Source organism: Leuresthes tenuis, unplaced genomic scaffold, assembly GCF_036924035.1.
Source record: "Leuresthes tenuis unplaced genomic scaffold, fLeuTen1.0.hap1 SCAF_20, whole genome shotgun sequence".
Taxonomy (NCBI): domain Eukaryota; kingdom Metazoa; phylum Chordata; class Actinopteri; order Atheriniformes; family Atherinopsidae; genus Leuresthes; species Leuresthes tenuis.
This window is the reverse complement of record NW_027325374.1, coordinates 3,514,668-3,532,304: the sequence shown is the minus strand read 5'-3', so window position 1 is coordinate 3,532,304 and position 17,637 is coordinate 3,514,668. Positions and strand designations below refer to the sequence as shown.

General features: G+C 44.1%; 1 protein-coding gene across 1 annotated transcript in view; it reads right to left on the bottom strand.

Annotated features, from left to right (window-relative positions):
* Positions 1 to 1,067: 1,067 nt before the first annotated feature.
* Positions 1,068 to 17,637, bottom strand: part of grb7 (growth factor receptor bound protein 7) — a 28,625-nt gene continuing 12,055 nt past the window's right edge. Inside the window, exons 3-15 of the mRNA XM_072374161.1 lie at positions 17,215 to 17,344; positions 11,043 to 11,199; positions 10,838 to 10,959; positions 7,974 to 8,048; positions 7,449 to 7,586; positions 7,251 to 7,361; positions 5,342 to 5,440; positions 5,169 to 5,252; positions 4,966 to 5,082; positions 3,338 to 3,395; positions 3,165 to 3,252; positions 2,279 to 2,372; positions 1,068 to 2,194 (exon numbers count right to left, since the gene is read on the bottom strand). Coding sequence (XP_072230262.1) covers positions 2,048 to 2,194; positions 2,279 to 2,372; positions 3,165 to 3,252; positions 3,338 to 3,395; positions 4,966 to 5,082; positions 5,169 to 5,252; positions 5,342 to 5,440; positions 7,251 to 7,361; positions 7,449 to 7,586; positions 7,974 to 8,048; positions 10,838 to 10,959; positions 11,043 to 11,199; positions 17,215 to 17,344 — 1,420 coding nt within the window. The 3' untranslated portion in view covers positions 1,068 to 2,047. The remainder of the gene's footprint in view (positions 2,195 to 2,278; positions 2,373 to 3,164; positions 3,253 to 3,337; positions 3,396 to 4,965; positions 5,083 to 5,168; positions 5,253 to 5,341; positions 5,441 to 7,250; positions 7,362 to 7,448; positions 7,587 to 7,973; positions 8,049 to 10,837; positions 10,960 to 11,042; positions 11,200 to 17,214; positions 17,345 to 17,637) is intronic.

The following is a 17,637-nucleotide window of genomic DNA, read 5'->3' as shown; positions in this document are numbered from 1 at the left end:
TTGAAACAATTTTCATTATTTTTGACACAGTTATTAAGTTGTACCCTAAACTTTTGAACTTTTAAAACATCTGTAAGCCAAAATAATGATCAGCTGAAGCTGTGCTGCCATGTTCTTTTTAGAGAGAAGAGGCTTTCTCTTGCAGCCCTTCCAAACAAGCCATCCTTGTTCAGTCTTTTTCTAACTGTGCTGCCATGACCTTTAACCTTTAACATGCTAACTGAGGCCTGGAGAGTCTGAGATGTAGCTCTGGGCTTTTTCACATTGGGGTGACCTTTAACCTTTAGCATGCTAACTGAGGCCTGTAGAGTCTGAGATGTAGCTCTGGGCTTTTTCACCTTGGGGTGACCTTTAACCTTTAACATGCTAACTGAGGCCTGTAGAGTCTGAGATGTAGCTCTGGGCTTTTTCACCTTGGGGTGACCTTTAACCTTTAACATGCTAACTGAGGCCTGTAGAGTCTGAGATGTAGCTCTGGGCTTTTTCACCTTGGGGTGACCTTTAACCTTTAACATGCTAACTGAGGCCTGTAGAGTCTGAGATGTAGCTCTGGGCTTTTTCACCTTGGGGTGAACTTGCTGGGACGTCCACTCCTGGGAAGATTGACAGCTGTCCTGAATGTTTTCCACTTGTGAATAATCTTTCTCTCTGTAGAATGATGGACTCCAGATAGTTTGGAAATGGCCTTATAACCCTTCCCAGACTGATGGGCAGCAGCAGCTGCTTCTCTGAGATCATTGCTGGTGTCTTTCCTCCTTGGCATCGTGTTAAAACACACCTGAAAACTGACAGAACTCCTGCTTTTATAGAGATCCTGGATAGTTTAATGCGATTGTTCCCAACATAAGGGGCCAGACCCCCATAAAGATCAGCTAATATATCTGAGCAATGGTCATCAACAGTTTTATTTACACAGTTACTCAGTTTTTATGTCTTTTTCTTCTCATTTTTGCTTTTCTAAAACACAGAAAACGTTCTGTCCTAACAGGATAAACATGTGAAATGCAGTAAAACATCTGAGCCTCTCACTGACCTTAAAGTAAAGAACCAGTGGACATTAGAGTGAATCTGTGTTTGATATGAAATCATTTATTCAGTGTAAACCAGGTCTGAAAAAGGCACATTTTAATAAAACTGACAAAACCCTTAAAAAACATCTGCAAACATGTAAGCTACAGACCTTACTGATAAAAAGCAAACATGCACCAAACACAAGAAAGTGGAGATGAGCTCATTTACAGATGGATATTTAACAATAATTTCCAGTTTCTCGGAAGGTTTTTGAAGAGCTGCACACCCTGAACCCTCAACATTTCTACTTTAGCCACATTTTATGGTTTTTCTGACAAGTTAAAGTTGGGATCATTGAAATTTGCACAGAAAACATTCCTTTAAATGCACTCTCATAGAACCGGGTTATGTTAGACGCAAAAAAACAACAAAATGCTGCAGCTTTAAACAGAGTTCACCAGAATCTGTGCAAATATAGCAGTGAATCAGTTCTTAATGTTGCATGAATTAAGGCTGGCTGCATTTAAAACATGAGGTGCAAGTAAGAAAATTATGTACAAAGCATCAGAGAAAATTTACATGCTACATGATTGCAACCTGGGGTCAATCCATGCGTTTCTGAGCAGAGACCCAGAGTCAGAGCGCCCTCTGGTGGCCGCAGGCAGTCACTTCTTCACTGAGGTTCTGCTGCTGTTCGTCTCGTGAGGCTCAACGGCTGCAGCGTGGCGCCGAATCAAAGTAAAGTTAACCGCCGTCTTTCACCCAAACATGCCCAAAGCGCTAAAAGCCTGTCCAACTTGGCTAATTAACTCGTCTCCAAGGGGACTGCAGCTCATTAATTAAGAGTAAAAAACAGCCTCACATGTGGTGGAATATTATTAAAGCTACTAAAGAGAGGAGGGGCCGGTGAAATGCTCCGTCTCTGGCTCACGCCTCCCATCTTAAACCCTAACTGCTCCATCGCAGCGCTGCTCTTCTTCAGCTCACAGACATCAGGGCAACGCCATGCGGTCAGCAGGGTGGAGGCGGCCCGGGGTCACAGCGCCACGCAGACGCAGGGGTGCTTCAGGCACACGGGCAGGATGCCTTTGTTGATCTGGTGAAACTCCACCAGCTGCAGCAGGTCTATGAACAGGGTGTCGCCGTCGTCTATGGTGAAGTACTTCCTGCCTCCCTTCTCGCACTGCGGAGACGAGGACAGCTGCAGTCAGCTGGGTTTCTTTTTAAAGACAGATGGAGGCTGTTAGAGAGAACAAAGGGGACTCACTGGGATCACCAGGTAGTGTTTGGTCTTCAGCTGGAAGCACATGGACAGGACGAAGCACTGCTCGTGCTGCTGGCTGTCGCGGATCAGGAACATCCTGCAGAAACGGGTACAAACAATCTAATATATAAAATATATACATGGACTGGAGTAAAACATCTGAGCCTCTCACTGACTTTTGGGTCTCGGACCCGTTTTCAATGGGTCGCCAGACTCTGGCTGGAAAAAAAAAGTTCAGAAAAATAAAAATAAATGGTGAATTTAATTTTGAAGGGCTCAGAATGCATGCAATTCACACTCCTAACCAGTAGGTGGCGACGCTGCCCTGTGGTGCTAATCAATTCCGGCCATTTCTTAGATAGAAGAAAAGCCAAAAGGTTTGTTTTCTTATGGGAGTGATCAGGGCTAAACGCAGGAACGACACTGACTGCATAAAACATGGATTTTATTATATTGAGGACAACCTCGGCGCAGTTTTTGATTTTGAATTAAAAAGCAGCCATTTGAGTGTTAAAGACAATTTTTCCTCTCTACCGTCACATTCTTTTGTTTGCTTTTGTTTATCGTTCAACTTGAATTTTGTGTCTATTGACACACTGTTTTCATTAAAGACATTTGAGATGCTATAAATGTTCCTGGGTCTATAACAAATGATGGTGGGTCCTGGAGCCAGACTGGTCGGGAACCACTGCTCTGAAGGATGCCGTGTCACGCTGTTTCTGCATGTTCTGCCCTGAGAGTTATTACTTTAAATGTAATAACATTATATAATATGTAATAATTATTACAATTTATTACTTTGAAGAGCTTTTCCCATCAATTTCCCAATAAATAAACCCATAAAAAACAGTAAATATGAGACTAATAGAGTGAAATGTCGTCCACTCACCCGTCCACCAGCCCCTGCTTCTCGATCAGCCTCTCGGCCTCTTTTCTGGACACACCACCATGAAACCACGGCTGGGTCTTGTGGATGGCTACAAACAAACAAAAAAAGGATAGTTTTGGTTTTACAAAGACAGCCCAGGATTAGGACCCCCGTCTCCCTCCGTGTGGACTTACAGGATGGTCTGGCAGCGGAGTTCAGGTTGGGCAGACTGCACCTCAGGGCCTCTCTCCTCTGTTGGAGAAGGCAAGGAAACAGAAGATATCAGTTAGCAGAGAGCAGGTTTTCACACCTTGTGTTACACCATCTGAAGAAAGCACAGAGTCAACTATTGTGAATAAGATACCAAGAAGAACAACAGCCTGAAACAAGGATATAAACCAACAGAGAGACCGAACTGCTGCATGTTGCTCATCACCCAACTTCACATGAGCTAAAATCAGCCAATCACATCGTCTCAGTGGGTCTCACAGAGTTCGATCTGTGACTGCGGCCCCTCGTTTATGTCTATATTACCAGGAAAACAGGAAACAGCTGCAGTGATTTACTGAGAATGTGTCCGAACATTAATCTAAACACAGTTTATGAGGTTAAAAACAGAGTTTTTATCAGTTCTGAGCAGCTTTAAAGTGAATATCTGGTCTGAGCTCCTTTATTCTCCAACACAGCCTGAACCCTCTGAGACCAGCTTTCTGTCATTTCTTTAAGGAGTCTTCAGGAATAGTTCTCCAGGCTTCTTGAAGGACATCCCAAAGCTCTTCTTTGGATGTGGGCTGCCTTTTGTTCCGTTCTCTGTCAGATGATCCCACACTGCTTCAATAATGTTGAGGTCCGGGCTCTGGGGAGGATTCATCCCTCCATAAGACCTGTTGCCACTGATTTTCAGTCCACTTCTTGTGTCATTTGGCACAGCTCAGCCTTTTCTCCCTGTTTCCCTTCCTTAAGAACGGCTTCTTGACAGCCACCCTTCCATGGAGACCATTTCTGATGAGGCTTGGGCCAACAGTAGATGGATCAGCTGAAGGTCCAGATGCATCTCTCAGGTCCTGTCAGGTCACAGCTGGATTTTTTCCTCTTTCTTAAGGACATCACTTTCAGATCCTGTTCATCTGCTGTAGATAGTTTTTTAGGCCTGACACTTCTTCTTTTGTCCTCCACTTGTCCAGTTTCCTCAAATGTTTTAAGGACACACTGCACACCATGCTGAGATGTGCCAAGTTTTCAGCTAATAGCTCTTTGGGAATCACCTTGTTGCTGCAGAAATCCTATTTTCTGTCTGTCAAACTGTGTTTTCTTTGCTGTTTTTCATAGATGCAGCTAAAGAAATGGGAACAAATGATGTGTCTTTGTGACAAAGTGCCTAAAGATCCAGTTTAAAATGGCTTCTTTGCTAAGTTGTCTGTTCTGTGTCGACACAACACTGGTTCATCCCTTGAGTTAGGAGCCTTTTTTATGCTTTAGTGGTTCATAGGTCAGAGTTAAGTGGCTTAAGGACTGAAAATGAGTGAAAAAGCAGCCGATGTCCAAAAAAAAGTTTGAAAGACCTTCAGAAAGCCTGAAGAACTATTGCTCCAGACCACTTTAAGGGATTACAGGAACATCTGGCTGCTTGGAAGGAAAATATAAGGAAACTGTGTTATCTTTGCTGTTTTCCATAGATGCAACTAAAGAAATGGGAACAAATGATGTGTCTGGAGGGGTGTCGTCTCTTTAACTCATTTCAGTTATTCATTTCAAACAGATTAACTGTCAAAATTGCATCATAAAAGTCCCATATTCTGATATAAAGATAAACTGAACTCACCCTCCAGGCCTGTCCCTCCTCCCTCTCTGCACACTGGGCCTCCATCGGATTCTTGATGACCCGTCCTCCAGCTTTTCCGGAGAAGTCCATGGCCACCAGGCTGGCCTCCGACTTACACTGCACACACCAGCACACGCACAGTTGAAGCAAACAGCATGAATACATGTGAAATCCCTTTGCTGCATGGTGTCTGATGAGCTCACTTTGCCATCTGAGAGGTTGGAGCCCTCCAGGCTTCGTGGAGTCGACTTGGACAGCTGGTAGTTGTACTGAAGCTGCTTCCCATACTGAGCACACACACAAATGTCAACAAAACTATGACTAAGATGCAGAGTCACAGCTTTACGTGACACAGAGCAGCTCATACACCAAATACCTTGAACAATCTGAAAGCAGACGTCCAACAGGTGCGCGTCTGTTCGTTCTCAGCACACAGAAGCTTCAGGTCCTGAACACGGATGGGATTCCTGGAAGGCTGTGCAAACACACAAATACATAAATACAGCTCACACCTTAACTCTGGGCTAAAAGGAATAAAGGCGTTTGACTGGTTGTTCCTGGTCATACGGAGGCGGTTTTGAATGCATCATTTACACCATTTATCACCAGATAACCGTCATTAAATCAGCTTAAAAGCCCTCATCTTCATTTCTTTTACCTTCAAACTTGGGATTTATGCGAGTTTCATGCTGGATCTTTGTTATATTTCATCTTTTACAGAGAGGAAACAGCTAAATTCACATAAAAATGTATGAAAATCAAACTAAATCTGTATTTGTGAGCACCTCATGAAGTAAAAGTTGTTTTTCTTCAGATATTTATGATGGTTTCTGTTCAAAATCTAAAGGAAACTAAACTGGGATTAACTTTTTGTTTTCTCTTGCTCGGTTCTTGGTTTCCATTCAGGTGGTACACTCACTCTTAACTCTGGGCTAAAAGGAATAAAGGCGTTTGACTGGTGGTTATCTGGTGATAAATGGTGTAAATGATGCATTCAATTCCAGGAACAGTCATTAAATCAGCTTAAAAGCCCTCATCTTCATTTCTTTTACCTTCAAACTTGGGATTTATGCGAGTTTCATGCTGGATCTTTGTTATATTTCATCTTTTACAGAGAGGAAACAGCTAAATTAATCAAACTAAATCTGTATTTGGGAGCACCTCATGAAGTAAAAGTTGTTGTTTTTCTTCAGATATTTATGATGGTATCTGTTCAAAATCTAAAGGAAACTAACTTTTTGTTTTCTCTTGCTCGGTTCTTGGTTTCCATTCACTCAGAAACCTTTAAAAAACTGTAAAAACAAATGTGTACAGTGTGCATCAGACATGTTTCCTTTGGCGGGTTTAAAGCGAACAAACTAAAGTAGTTCAGCAGAAGAAGTCGTCTGGATGACTGGAGACAAACTCCAAGGTGGGAAACTCAACGAGAGGAACATGTTTCGAGCTCTTCTTCAGGGTTTACTTTCATCTCTGGGAATATCCGGGGAGATGCAGCCTGCTAAATCTGTCCGAGGATCTTTCACTTTTGCCTTCAGCAGCTGCAAAGCAGTTCTTTTCTCCTCTCTGTGCACAAGAGAAACCGTTTTCTTTGTCTTTGGGGCTGGAAGTTGATCCTGTTACCTGTTATTTCGGAGGCTGAAGGAAAAAACTGTCACCTTCCTGTAGCTTTCTCTCGCTTTAAGAGCTGATTAAAGGAGGCCAAGGCTGCTAATTGTAGCTAATTGTAGGACCAAGGTTTTAATTAAAGGGGAACTCCGGATATTTAGATTCCTCAAGATCCATATAACTGAGTGAACGGGGCTTAGAGCCTCTAAATAAGGCATTATCTGTCTTTATTTCACCAATACTTTAAGAAGAATGAATGAATGAACGTGTGCTATAGCTCTGTTAGCTCATAGCTGCTGTTATGTGGCTACTTGCAGCTATAGGAGAGCTAACGGAGGGATTTCTACACAGGCACTCTACTGGGACCACTTCATCCACACGGCCCCCTGCAGCACAGTTTCATTCATTCTTCTTAAAGTATTGGTGAAATAAAGACAGATAATGCCTTATTTAGAGGCTGCATCCTCTAAGCCCCGTTCACTCCGTTATATGGATCTCCAGTTATCTAAATATCTTCAGAAGGACGCCGACTTTCACCAAACTGTTCTCAGTGGGTAGATGAACGTATTTCATGCCAGAAATAAGGTTTAAAAATACCGGAGTTCTGACAGGCCACCAAACCACAGAGACTTTGGTAAATGGGTGCAGAAACCTACTGTTCTGGGAGCATTCTTGCTTACCTTGATGCAGAACGTGAAGTCTGTCGGCGCTCCATACAGTTTACGGCTGTTCACCACAGTGTAGAGGTTCAAATCCTCCAAATCCGCCACGCACTGCAGGTGCCGAGGCTCCTGGTCCCAAAACACAAGATACAAACAGGTTGAAGGCAAACTGGGAGGTTCTGTGAGACGGATTGAAAAGAAACCGGACTAGCTGACCTTGGACGAGCCTTTGGTGGAGCTGTAGAGGCCGGAGCGTCGGAGGAAGAAGTAGACCTTCTTCCAGGATTTTCGACTGGGTTCTTTCAGATGTAAGAAGCCCTGGATCTCAGGACAGGTGCCCGATCTCAGCAGGTTCTGCAGAGCAAACGGGGTTCACTCCTTTGTCACTGAAATAATCCGCTGCTTTACTTCACAACTGGACAGTTTAAACTCATTTTACTAAATTGTAAATCGACACTTTTCGTCACAGTTATGGCGTCGGAACACGTTCAATCAGCCGGTGCTTTGCTGCAGATAAACACTAAATTATTTTAATGATGGCTACTTTTTAAGCCTTTGAAATGTGAGGATGTGTTGCATTTCTATGTGTTTTGGATTCATTCTGAAACAATGAGACTTGGTTCTGTGAAATATCTCCTTGAATCTACTTGGTAGCAGAAATGTTGCTGTTGGACGCCTTAAAATACATTTTAAAAAGGCTTTTCTTGTGCGTTGATGCTCGTAAATCAGCTTCTCGATCACCTGAATGAGCTCCGATGACGTCATCCCCTTGCTGACGTCAGCGCTGTCGGAGATCATGCACTCGGGGAAGAAAAGCTGCGAGAGGAAAAAAAACGGGACAATCACGAAACTAAAGTAGTTTATGAAACGAAAGACTGAGTTTCTGCTGCCATCACCACATCAAACTGCTCAGCCACGATTATCATGAGTCAGATGATCGTTTCATCCGACTCATGGGTTCTTACACGTCATTTCAAACTACTATGCTAATACAGTTAGCTATAGCTATTTTAGCTAGTTAGCCTTTTTTTTTTTTATAAACAGAAAAGTGACAATATTTCTTGATTTTATTCAGTAAAAACAAATTTTGAGATAAGAAAGCAACACCAAACTCTGTGTAATACTTACAGTAATTTAAACTGTAGTTGGGCAGAATCAATGTGATGCATGTTTCCCCTGCTAATTTCAAACCACTATGCTAATACAGTTAGCTATAGCTATTTTAGCTATTTTTTTAAAAACAGAAAACTGACAATATTTCTTGATTTTATTCAGTAAAAACTAATTTTGAGATAATATGTGTAATACTTACAGTAATTTAAACTGTAGTTGGTTGGGCAGAATCAATGTGATGCATGTTTCCCCTGCTTATTTCAAACCGCTATGCTAATACAGTTAGCTATAGCTATTTTAGCTAGTTACCCTTTTTTTTTTTTTTTTTTTTTTAAACAGAAAAACTGAAAATATTTCTTGATTTTATTCAGTAAAAACAAATTTTGAGATAATATGTGTAATACTTACATTAATTTAAACAGAAGGTTGGGCAGAATCAATGTGATGCATGTTTCCTGCTAATTTCAAACCGCTATGCTACTACAGTTAGCTATAGCTATTTTAGCCTTTTCTTTCTTTCTTTTTTTTAAAAACAGAAAACTGACAATATTTCTTGATTTTATTCATTTTAAGCATACCTAGGCAGTGGAAAATAAAGAGAGGTGTGTCTGCTGATGTGATGAGTGTTTGACTTATGGACTTTTATTCTATCTATTTTTCAACCCTATTCTACGGTGTGGCCTCTGTCTTTGCTTCATTTCTCTAAGTGTTACAGCTTTCCCCAGTAGTAGGGTGGGTTGTAACAAAGGAACACCATATATTTGACATTAAAACACAAGGTTTGTGCATATTTGTACTAAACAAATGTGGGTATTTTAGATAAAAGTTTGAGAATAATTGAGTTCCAGGTGCTGAAACAACTTTTAGGATTAATTCTCCATCATTTCAGATGTAATGAAGGTAAAAATTATGACTAAAATGTTCAGAGAGGCCTTGAGAGTCATGCAAAGTGACCCGACAGGTGTCAGATTTCCAAACATCCGCAGAGGGAGTCATCTGTTTCTGTTCCATTTGTGCTTACATGCAGATTTTTTACATTCTTTTAAGACCACAGAGAATCTAACTCGACATGTGTTTAATTGTTACACCTTCCAAAGAGTGGATGGAGGGTTGATAACCAGCAGAGACTAAAAGGAACTATAAAAATCAATCATAGCAACATTTTCTGGTCACTATTTAGAATTATTGTGACAGAAATCATATCCTGCTGTAATAATCTGCTAATTTTCAACAAATTCCTACTGAATCAGCTGATTAGCAACGGTTGAGTTTCAAATGTTTCGTGTTATTAAAGCAAAGTCAAAGTATGAGGAAATGTACTCGGTAAGGAGGGTTTGTTGGTTCAACTTGTTAATGGGTAACCTACTAATCTGCCTACAGGACAGAGCAGGCTGTAATGTGAGAGCTGCTGAAGCCTGATATTTGATTGGCCGCATCTTATTTGCTTGTTAATGCTAACGTGAACAGATTAAATGTGTTTCTTTTTTATTGTAATCTCTGGTAATGTAAACTAAACTTTAATCCTCCATCAAAAACATTCAATCAGCAAAGATTCTGATTGATTTATGCTTTCAGTTCAGTTCAAGTCATTACTCCAGCGTGGGAAATTACATCGCTACGGTAGAAATTATCATTAAAGACATGCATTTATACAGATAGATATATAGATTTCTACATGATTTCGACATAGATTTATAGATTTAACACATTTTTCAAGCAAATAAGCTGAATATTCATCAGTTTTAGATACAAACTGTAACTGATTTAGTCCAAAACTTTAGTAAATGGGTGATGAACAGACAAAGAAAATAAAAGCTGGTGGGAGACAGTAATTCTGTCTTTTCCATACTTTCTGTCACTCCCCTGAAGGCACCAAACTCACTGCTCATTTATACTGATGAAAATGGATGTAAAAGAGTTTAAATGCTGAGGGTTCAGATTGATGGAAGTGGGCTTATTTTAGAAATAAATACATACATTATGGACATTTCAGCTTTAAAACTTCAATAAAATCCCAACAAATTACTCCGACAGTTGATGGATTTTCAGAAAAATTGTATTTAAAACAGCTAAAAGTTGTCGCGTCTTTCCCGTTTTTCTGATAAAAATGACACATTAAGCATGTTTTTACTCATCTGATCCATGATCAGAGGCATTTCTGGGCCTTCTGGAGGCAGTGTGGGCACACTTTTACAGAAACAGCAGCAGGGCATGTGGGCGGTTCCTTCAAAACCAGTTTCAAGTGTGAACTATCGCTTAAAGAGCAGGCGGCGGACCGCAGCCGACATAATGAAGTATCTGAGGCATTAAGTCAGCGTGTCTGCAGCAGCACGCAACCTGCCAATCACTCAGGATTAGGAACCCTGGTGACGTCAGGCCTCGCCTGAACCAGCCCGTGTCATAAAAACTGAAAATCCTCCACGATCCTGCAGCTTGGGGGTTTAATGAGTGTTTTATGGACTGCATTGTTTCAGGTGCATGAGTCTGCGTACCACTGGCTTCCTGAAGAACTCATACTTGGCATAGTTTTTGCAGAAGACGAGTCTCGTGTCGCCCTTTAGGGACCAGGTGGCCTGAACGTCCAGCACAACCTCGTGATCCTCCAGACATCTCTCTGAGGAGGCAGGATAAAGGTGTTAAAAGCAGCTTATTTTACCTTCATATGCGATTCTGGTTCATTGGGCTGCACGGTTTTACCCAGGCCCAGCGCGGGATGGTGCTCAAGGAGAGCCCAGTTTTCCTGATCGCTGCAGTGAGCCGTCTGGACCAACATGTGACACACCTCCCGGGCCGTTGCTCGGCGGGAAACCCACACCGACCTGCTGTGGCTGTCTTCTCCGTTCACCTTTATCAGCTGAGGAAACATTCACATCCTTTACTTGGTGACAAAACACTCATTTCCTGTGATTGAAATCAAGCTTTTAACTTAAACTTGTCCATGTAGTGTTTTTCTTATGAGCTAGAGGGTGATTCATGGGTGAAACGAGCCCAAAAACACCAATTCAGGCAAATACAACAAAGCTAAGGAACAGAAAAGAGCCAATCAACGAGCAGGGCTGGGCGGACTTGTTAAAACAGCTTAAAATAGCCTGTCAGAGGGCAGAAGTTGGTATTCTTGAGGAGGCAGAACATGCTGTTAGCAAGTCTGAGCCTGTTCAACTTCCAAGTTACTTGGAGGCCAAAAATCCTCCAACAGATTCTGAGCTGATGATGCAGTTTCACTCCTCACAGACAGGCTGCTGAGCTTGAGCTGGAACACCCAGAGCTGCTTTTCACAGTTTTATCCCAACATTTTGACCCCATCGCCTGCGTTCAAACTCTCCACCAAGTTTCACGACGTCTGTATTTCTAAAACAAACAAACAAATCAACGAGAGATGGAGGCTTAAACCCAGCAAACACTGATCTGATATCAGCAAAGTGCCTGAAACTCTGCATCATGTCATTGTTCCGGAGCAGGATCCAGGGTTTACTGTCCAGCATCTGCTGCACTTCCTTTCCTTAAAGCCCTGATGGGACAAACATCCAAACCCAAAAGTCAAACTACAGCTCTAAAACAGCATAATATTCACTTATTTCACTGATTCCTAATAACTGAACAACCTTAAAAGTCATTTTCATCCATCTGTGCTGCAGATGCGCTGCTGGAGTATCTTCCAAGATTCGGTTTGATTCCCACTCTCACTGCTCAAAAAACGATTGGTGAACTGACAGCTGGGGGGGTGGCAGTCACTCTGCATCGGCCCGTCGTGGTGAAGAAGGAGCCGAGCCAGAAGGTGAAGCTCTCGATTTACCGGCCAATCTACGTCTCTATCCTCACCGATGGTCAGGAGCTGTGGGTAGAGACCGAAAGAACGAGATCGCGGATACAAGCGGCCGAAATGGGCTTCCTCCTATCTGGGCTCCCCCCTAACCGGGGGCTCACACCAGAAGAGGCGTGAGCGGCAAGCTGCCGTTCATTTTCAATGTAAGCTGGCGTCGATGAGCGGCCGGCGTTGTGAGCTTCAAGAGTTGAGAAAGGCTCAACTTTATGTAAATGAACAGTGACGCTACGCGACGACAGCCAATTAGGGCCGATCTGGATACCGAAGGCGGGAAAAAGGCGGAAAACGGCAGAAAACGGCAGAGCGCAAACACAAAGAAACACAAAGAAGGCTGCCCAGAGTACGATCCATGGTGAAAGAGGGAACCGATGCATGGATGGATTATTATATATATATGCTAGTTGCTATACATATAAGCCCCGCCCCTTTGGCAGCTTCCGGCGGCAGAAGAAGTACAAGCGGCGGGTTGTGAGCGTCGTGAGCCCCCGGTTAGAGAAAGGGGGAGGAGCTCGGTCATCTGGGAGGGGCTCGGAGTAGAGCCGCTGCTCCTCCACATCGAGAGGAGACCTGGCTCGGGCATCTGGTTAGGATGCCCCCTGGACGCCTCCCTGGGGAGGTGTTCTGGGCCCGTCCCACTGGGGAAGACCCCGGGGGAGACCCAGAATATGTCTCTCTGCTGGCCTGGGAACGCCTCGGGGTCCCCCTGGAAGAGCTGGAGGAAGTGGCCGGGGACAGAGACGTCTGGGTTTCTCTGTTCAAGCTGCTGCCCCCGACCCCCAGATGATGGATGCATGTATCTACATGACAATAAAGTCTTAATCTTAATCTTACACCAACGAGAAAAACAAACAGACCAAACTTTGACCAAAGATTTTTAGATCAATAAAGTCATTTAGTACAAAATCAGAATCCACTCAAAGCTTTTAGGAGCAAAGATGGACAAAGACTGCGAGAAAATCCCGAAACTGTACAAAAACGATGCTCCTCACAGAAAGACAGAAGAGGATTTACAGATTTCTCTCTCTACGGAGCAGAACCAGACCAGGAACCGGCCCGTTTGTGGACTTAAGGCAGACTGAGGTGGACTCCAGCGGCTGGAGGTTTTAAGGTGAATCTGTAGCGAGGTCGACTGCATCTGTGGGTCCTCCCAGAAAATAAGTGGCGTGAAATGAAAGTAAATTGAACGTGAAGGCAGTCGGTTACATTCCACCCCCACGGTACACTTAACAGATAGTTCATCTCTGTCAACAGGCCATAAAACCTAAAAGAGAAGGCTGGAACGTTTCAAAGAAACACGAAACTGTTTGGGCACAGACTGGAGAAGCAGCCATGCTTGTGCAGGAGGGTGAACCGAGTGCAGGTTATTCAACGGTCAGGATGTTTGTCTGACACGATGTCTGCATCAGAGCGAAAGACGACAAACCTGCCCGACCGGGAACCTGCAGCGGTCTGTCAGTGAGTCCCGACTGGTTGGGCGAGTGTCAGGAGGAATAAGAGCTACGCATCGCCCAGAGAGGATTATGGGTGAGGAACATTCTCAGACCACGCTGACTCACCTCACTTTGTCAGAGCTGTGCCCAGGACAACGGCAGAGATTAGAAACCGCCAAGCACAGACTGTTGTTCAGGTGTTTTTCCACGTTAATCAGCTTCTTTTCTTCCACCGGATGCAGCACCAACAGCAGCAGCGAGGCCCAACACTGCTGCACGGTGCGGGGGCCTGGCTCTGAGGTCAGAGGTCAGAGGTCGAACCGTGAAAACCTTCTCATTTAAAAAAGGGTACAAAAGCTGCAGCCATGAAGTTCTGCTCTGCTGTGGGACCTCTGAATGATGAGGCCACAAGCTTCCATTTGCCAGATAAATCTGATTCGTTGCAGGTTGATTTGTGAAGGAAAGAAGATCAGAGTCTGCAGGGGCACTGAGACAGTTAAGTTCATCAGATTCAGTCGCTGCTCTGCTCAGAACTCAGGAGCAGAAGGTTCTTCAGGTAGAAGATGCTGTTCCTGACACAGCGGAGTGAATGAAAGCTCAGAATTAGCTTTTTAACACCAGCAAAGGCCACTTTTAGCCACTTTTAGTGGCAGTAACACGACTGGATGTGCTGCTCCATGCATGGCAGTGACTTTCATTGACAATGACACGTATTTTCTATGTTTTTTGAAAGCCTTCTACATAGTTCACGCCGTTTAAACATGGAAACATTCAGCTCATTCTTGTGAATTATGGCTTTTATGGGGAGATGACACACAGCAGAGGGCCCGGGCCGTGAATCAAAGGGAGCCCTCCGGCACCCGCTGAACAGCTGTGCTTACTCTGCTATGTGAGGTCACCAACCACGCATTTACACTCAGTCACGGTGCAACAAATCAAGTCATTTTAAAGCTTTTTAAAATGTAAAAAAAAAAAACTTTAAAAAGGCGGAAAGGTCAAAGGTCACAGCATAAATCTCACGAATGAGCCGATTGTTTTGATGGATGAAGAACTTAAACTATGCAGGAGCAGGACACACCTCACACATGTCTGATAAACTACTCATATGCATGCCCCCCCCCCCCAACAAGGGTCCTCTCCGGGAACTGCGGCTTCCTCCCACACCCAAAAACATTGTCCGAGGGGTGAGTTTGGAGTGAGTTTGGAGGGTTGTTTGTCTCTGTGTGGCCCCGTGATGGACTGGCGACCCGCCCAGGGTGTTACCCCACCTTTCGCCCAATGACAGCTGGGATAGGCTACAGCCCCCCCCCCCCCGCGACCCTAAGCTGGAATAAGCGGGTACAGAAAATAGATGGATGTTACCTCTACCGTGCATTAGAGATATAAAAGCAACATTAATTGAATTAAGAAGAGAAATACTCTTATGTGGGTGTCCATAATAACTTATGAGCTCATTACTGCACAGTTAATGGTCAGGGGGGGGTGTAAAGCTTGATATCTTCAGGAAGAAATGGTTTCCTGTGGTGGAACGAGTCTGTTGCTGTCCAACATCCTCCTCTCTGACAGTCCAGGCCCAGCCCTACAGCGTAGGGATCAGTTTGGATAAATCAGAATCTTTCCATCAAACTAAAACACAGCGCTGAAATTGCATTTATTTAACATCAAACACCCGAGCCTCCCCCTGCTTTTTGATATCAGCCAACTCTTAGAAATCTGTCTGTTCTGCACTTTTAGCTTTTCAGACATCATCTCGATTTGTGACGGCAGGGATAAAAAGGCCGTCCCACACAGCAACTCTGCAGAGTCATAAAAGACTCAAAGGAGCGTCTCTCTGGGCAGGTGTTCTGGCGTCTTCAGTACCGAGCGGTAAAGTAACAGGATCAGCTGGAATCAACGAGGCTGGGTGTCTTCAGCCTTAAGTGGAGCGCATCCTTTGATACCGCACACAGGAACATGCAGCCTGCGAGCCAAAGATGCTCGACAAAAACCAAAGAATAAGAAGAACGGGTCAGATTCATGAAGAGGGAGGCGACTTCCCTCCGTTCTCCTCGGTTCGCCAGGTGTGTCGTCATGTGGCTGTTTCAGCAGTTATAGTCTGGACTGAAGCGTGGAAGCATGGAGCTGGTTTCTCACGCAGTCTGCAGCTCTTTCCCTTTTCCCCGGCTGCACTGGTGCTATTTCACTGATGAGTCTCACTAAAGAACTCGGCTGCAGTTGTTCAAAGAAGCGCATTTAAATTAAAATAAACCATGAAAACGAGGATATAAACTCAGTTATATTCTCCTTTTCGAGCTGAATTATGTCACTTCTTCCTTCCCGTTTCCAGGTTACAAAACAAGTGTACACATGGGCTGAAGAATGCGTGAGACGTGCACATTCCTCCTTCATAAATACCAGTCTGCGTGGGAGAAAAGCTGCATCGTGCATCTGACCCCAGGTCGTCCTGCACGGCTGGAACAGAGGATAATTAAACGGTTTTAGGCAGAAGACAAAGAAAACTAAACCTGTTTCCACCCTTCCTTCAAAAAGTTTTGGAAAACTGGGGAACTTTCCTCGTTAGTTTCCATCAAATTGTTCAAATAAAAGGCTTCAAAATGTGGAAGTTGGAAGTTTAACTGTTACTGAACTCATATAGTCAGCTTCAGTGCTTCATATTTATTCATCATCTTTGCTTTTCATGCCCATTTTCTCCCTCATGCCTAAGAAACTTGCCCACGCTGAGCAATCCGAGTCCTCGGCATGATCTTGACTTGACATCTCTGCTAACAACGTCAAAAATATACAAAAATAAACGGAAACAGCTAATAAGGGATCCGTGCAACGCGCTCAGGGACGAGAAAAGGTGACGCCGATACTGTGATACAAATTGCGTCTTGGCCCGTTCACCTTTACTCGTTATTCACAACGCAGCCCGAGGCCAGAGCAGCAGGCTGACATGCAGATGTAATTACAGACATGTTGACTCTGGCAGCGTTTCAAAATGAGACATGACAACACAACCCTGCCGTCAGTCACAGCTACCAACAGCCTTCACCTGCGCTGCTGCCAAACAAGCCCAAACACATCCAGAAGATCCACTTGCTGATGGCACCTGTCTGACCCTGCAGAGCCGAGCAGGTGGGATGGGATTCACACAGTAGCTGCTAAACCTCAGTCCAAACACACACCCCTTAAAGGATCAGCCTGGTGTTAGCCGACATCTTTCTCACTGACAATAATCCCACAGAAAGACCGAAACTAACAAGGTGTTACTTCAGCCCTCTGACTTGTCTTTGGCACCCAGCCTTTAAAAACAACCTCAAACAGGAACAAAATGCATCTGCAGGCTCGATTTTCAGAGCTGGATCCGCGTAAATTTGGCTGCATTGCTGCAAAAACTGAACACTTCCCACACTTTCCTCGTGTGTTGGCTTCCAGTCCTTCACAATCTGATTGAATCTTTCAGCAGGAAGTAAAAAAAAAAAGGCTACTATCACCCTGGCACCTGTTCAATGTCTCCGATTCACTTACTGAACTTTTTACTGTGGATTTGACACCGTTTCGACTGCAACACTCGAGTGAGAATTCATCAAAACGTGTTCAGACGCAGGAGCAGCTGCTCGCCACCAAGACTTACATGTTTTTCACTAGACTGTGGTGGAAGGGAGCTGAGGAGCACCGGAGACTTGGCAGGGCTGCACAGCTCTGGAAAGGGGTTCGGTATGGCGGGAACAGAGCACGACGAGAACGACCCGCTGCCCTTCGTCCTGGAAAAAGTCAGAGAAATCAATGAGATAGCTGTGAGAAGTTGTGAAAAACAGTCTCAGAGAAGAGCGGTGAAGTGCAGAAAGGGATAAGAGAGGGTAACACTCTCTAAATGCGTTAACTTTCGACCATCCGGCCTTGAATGTGCAAAAGTACGCCAGCCTAATGCTGGGTTAGAGGCCAGATTCCCTTCTGAATTATAAAGCTTTCAGACTGACAGACTGAAAGTAAAGCTGGACAACGGGGACAGATGTTCACCAGCAGCTGGGTGGAAAAAGTTTGGAAAGGAAAGAAA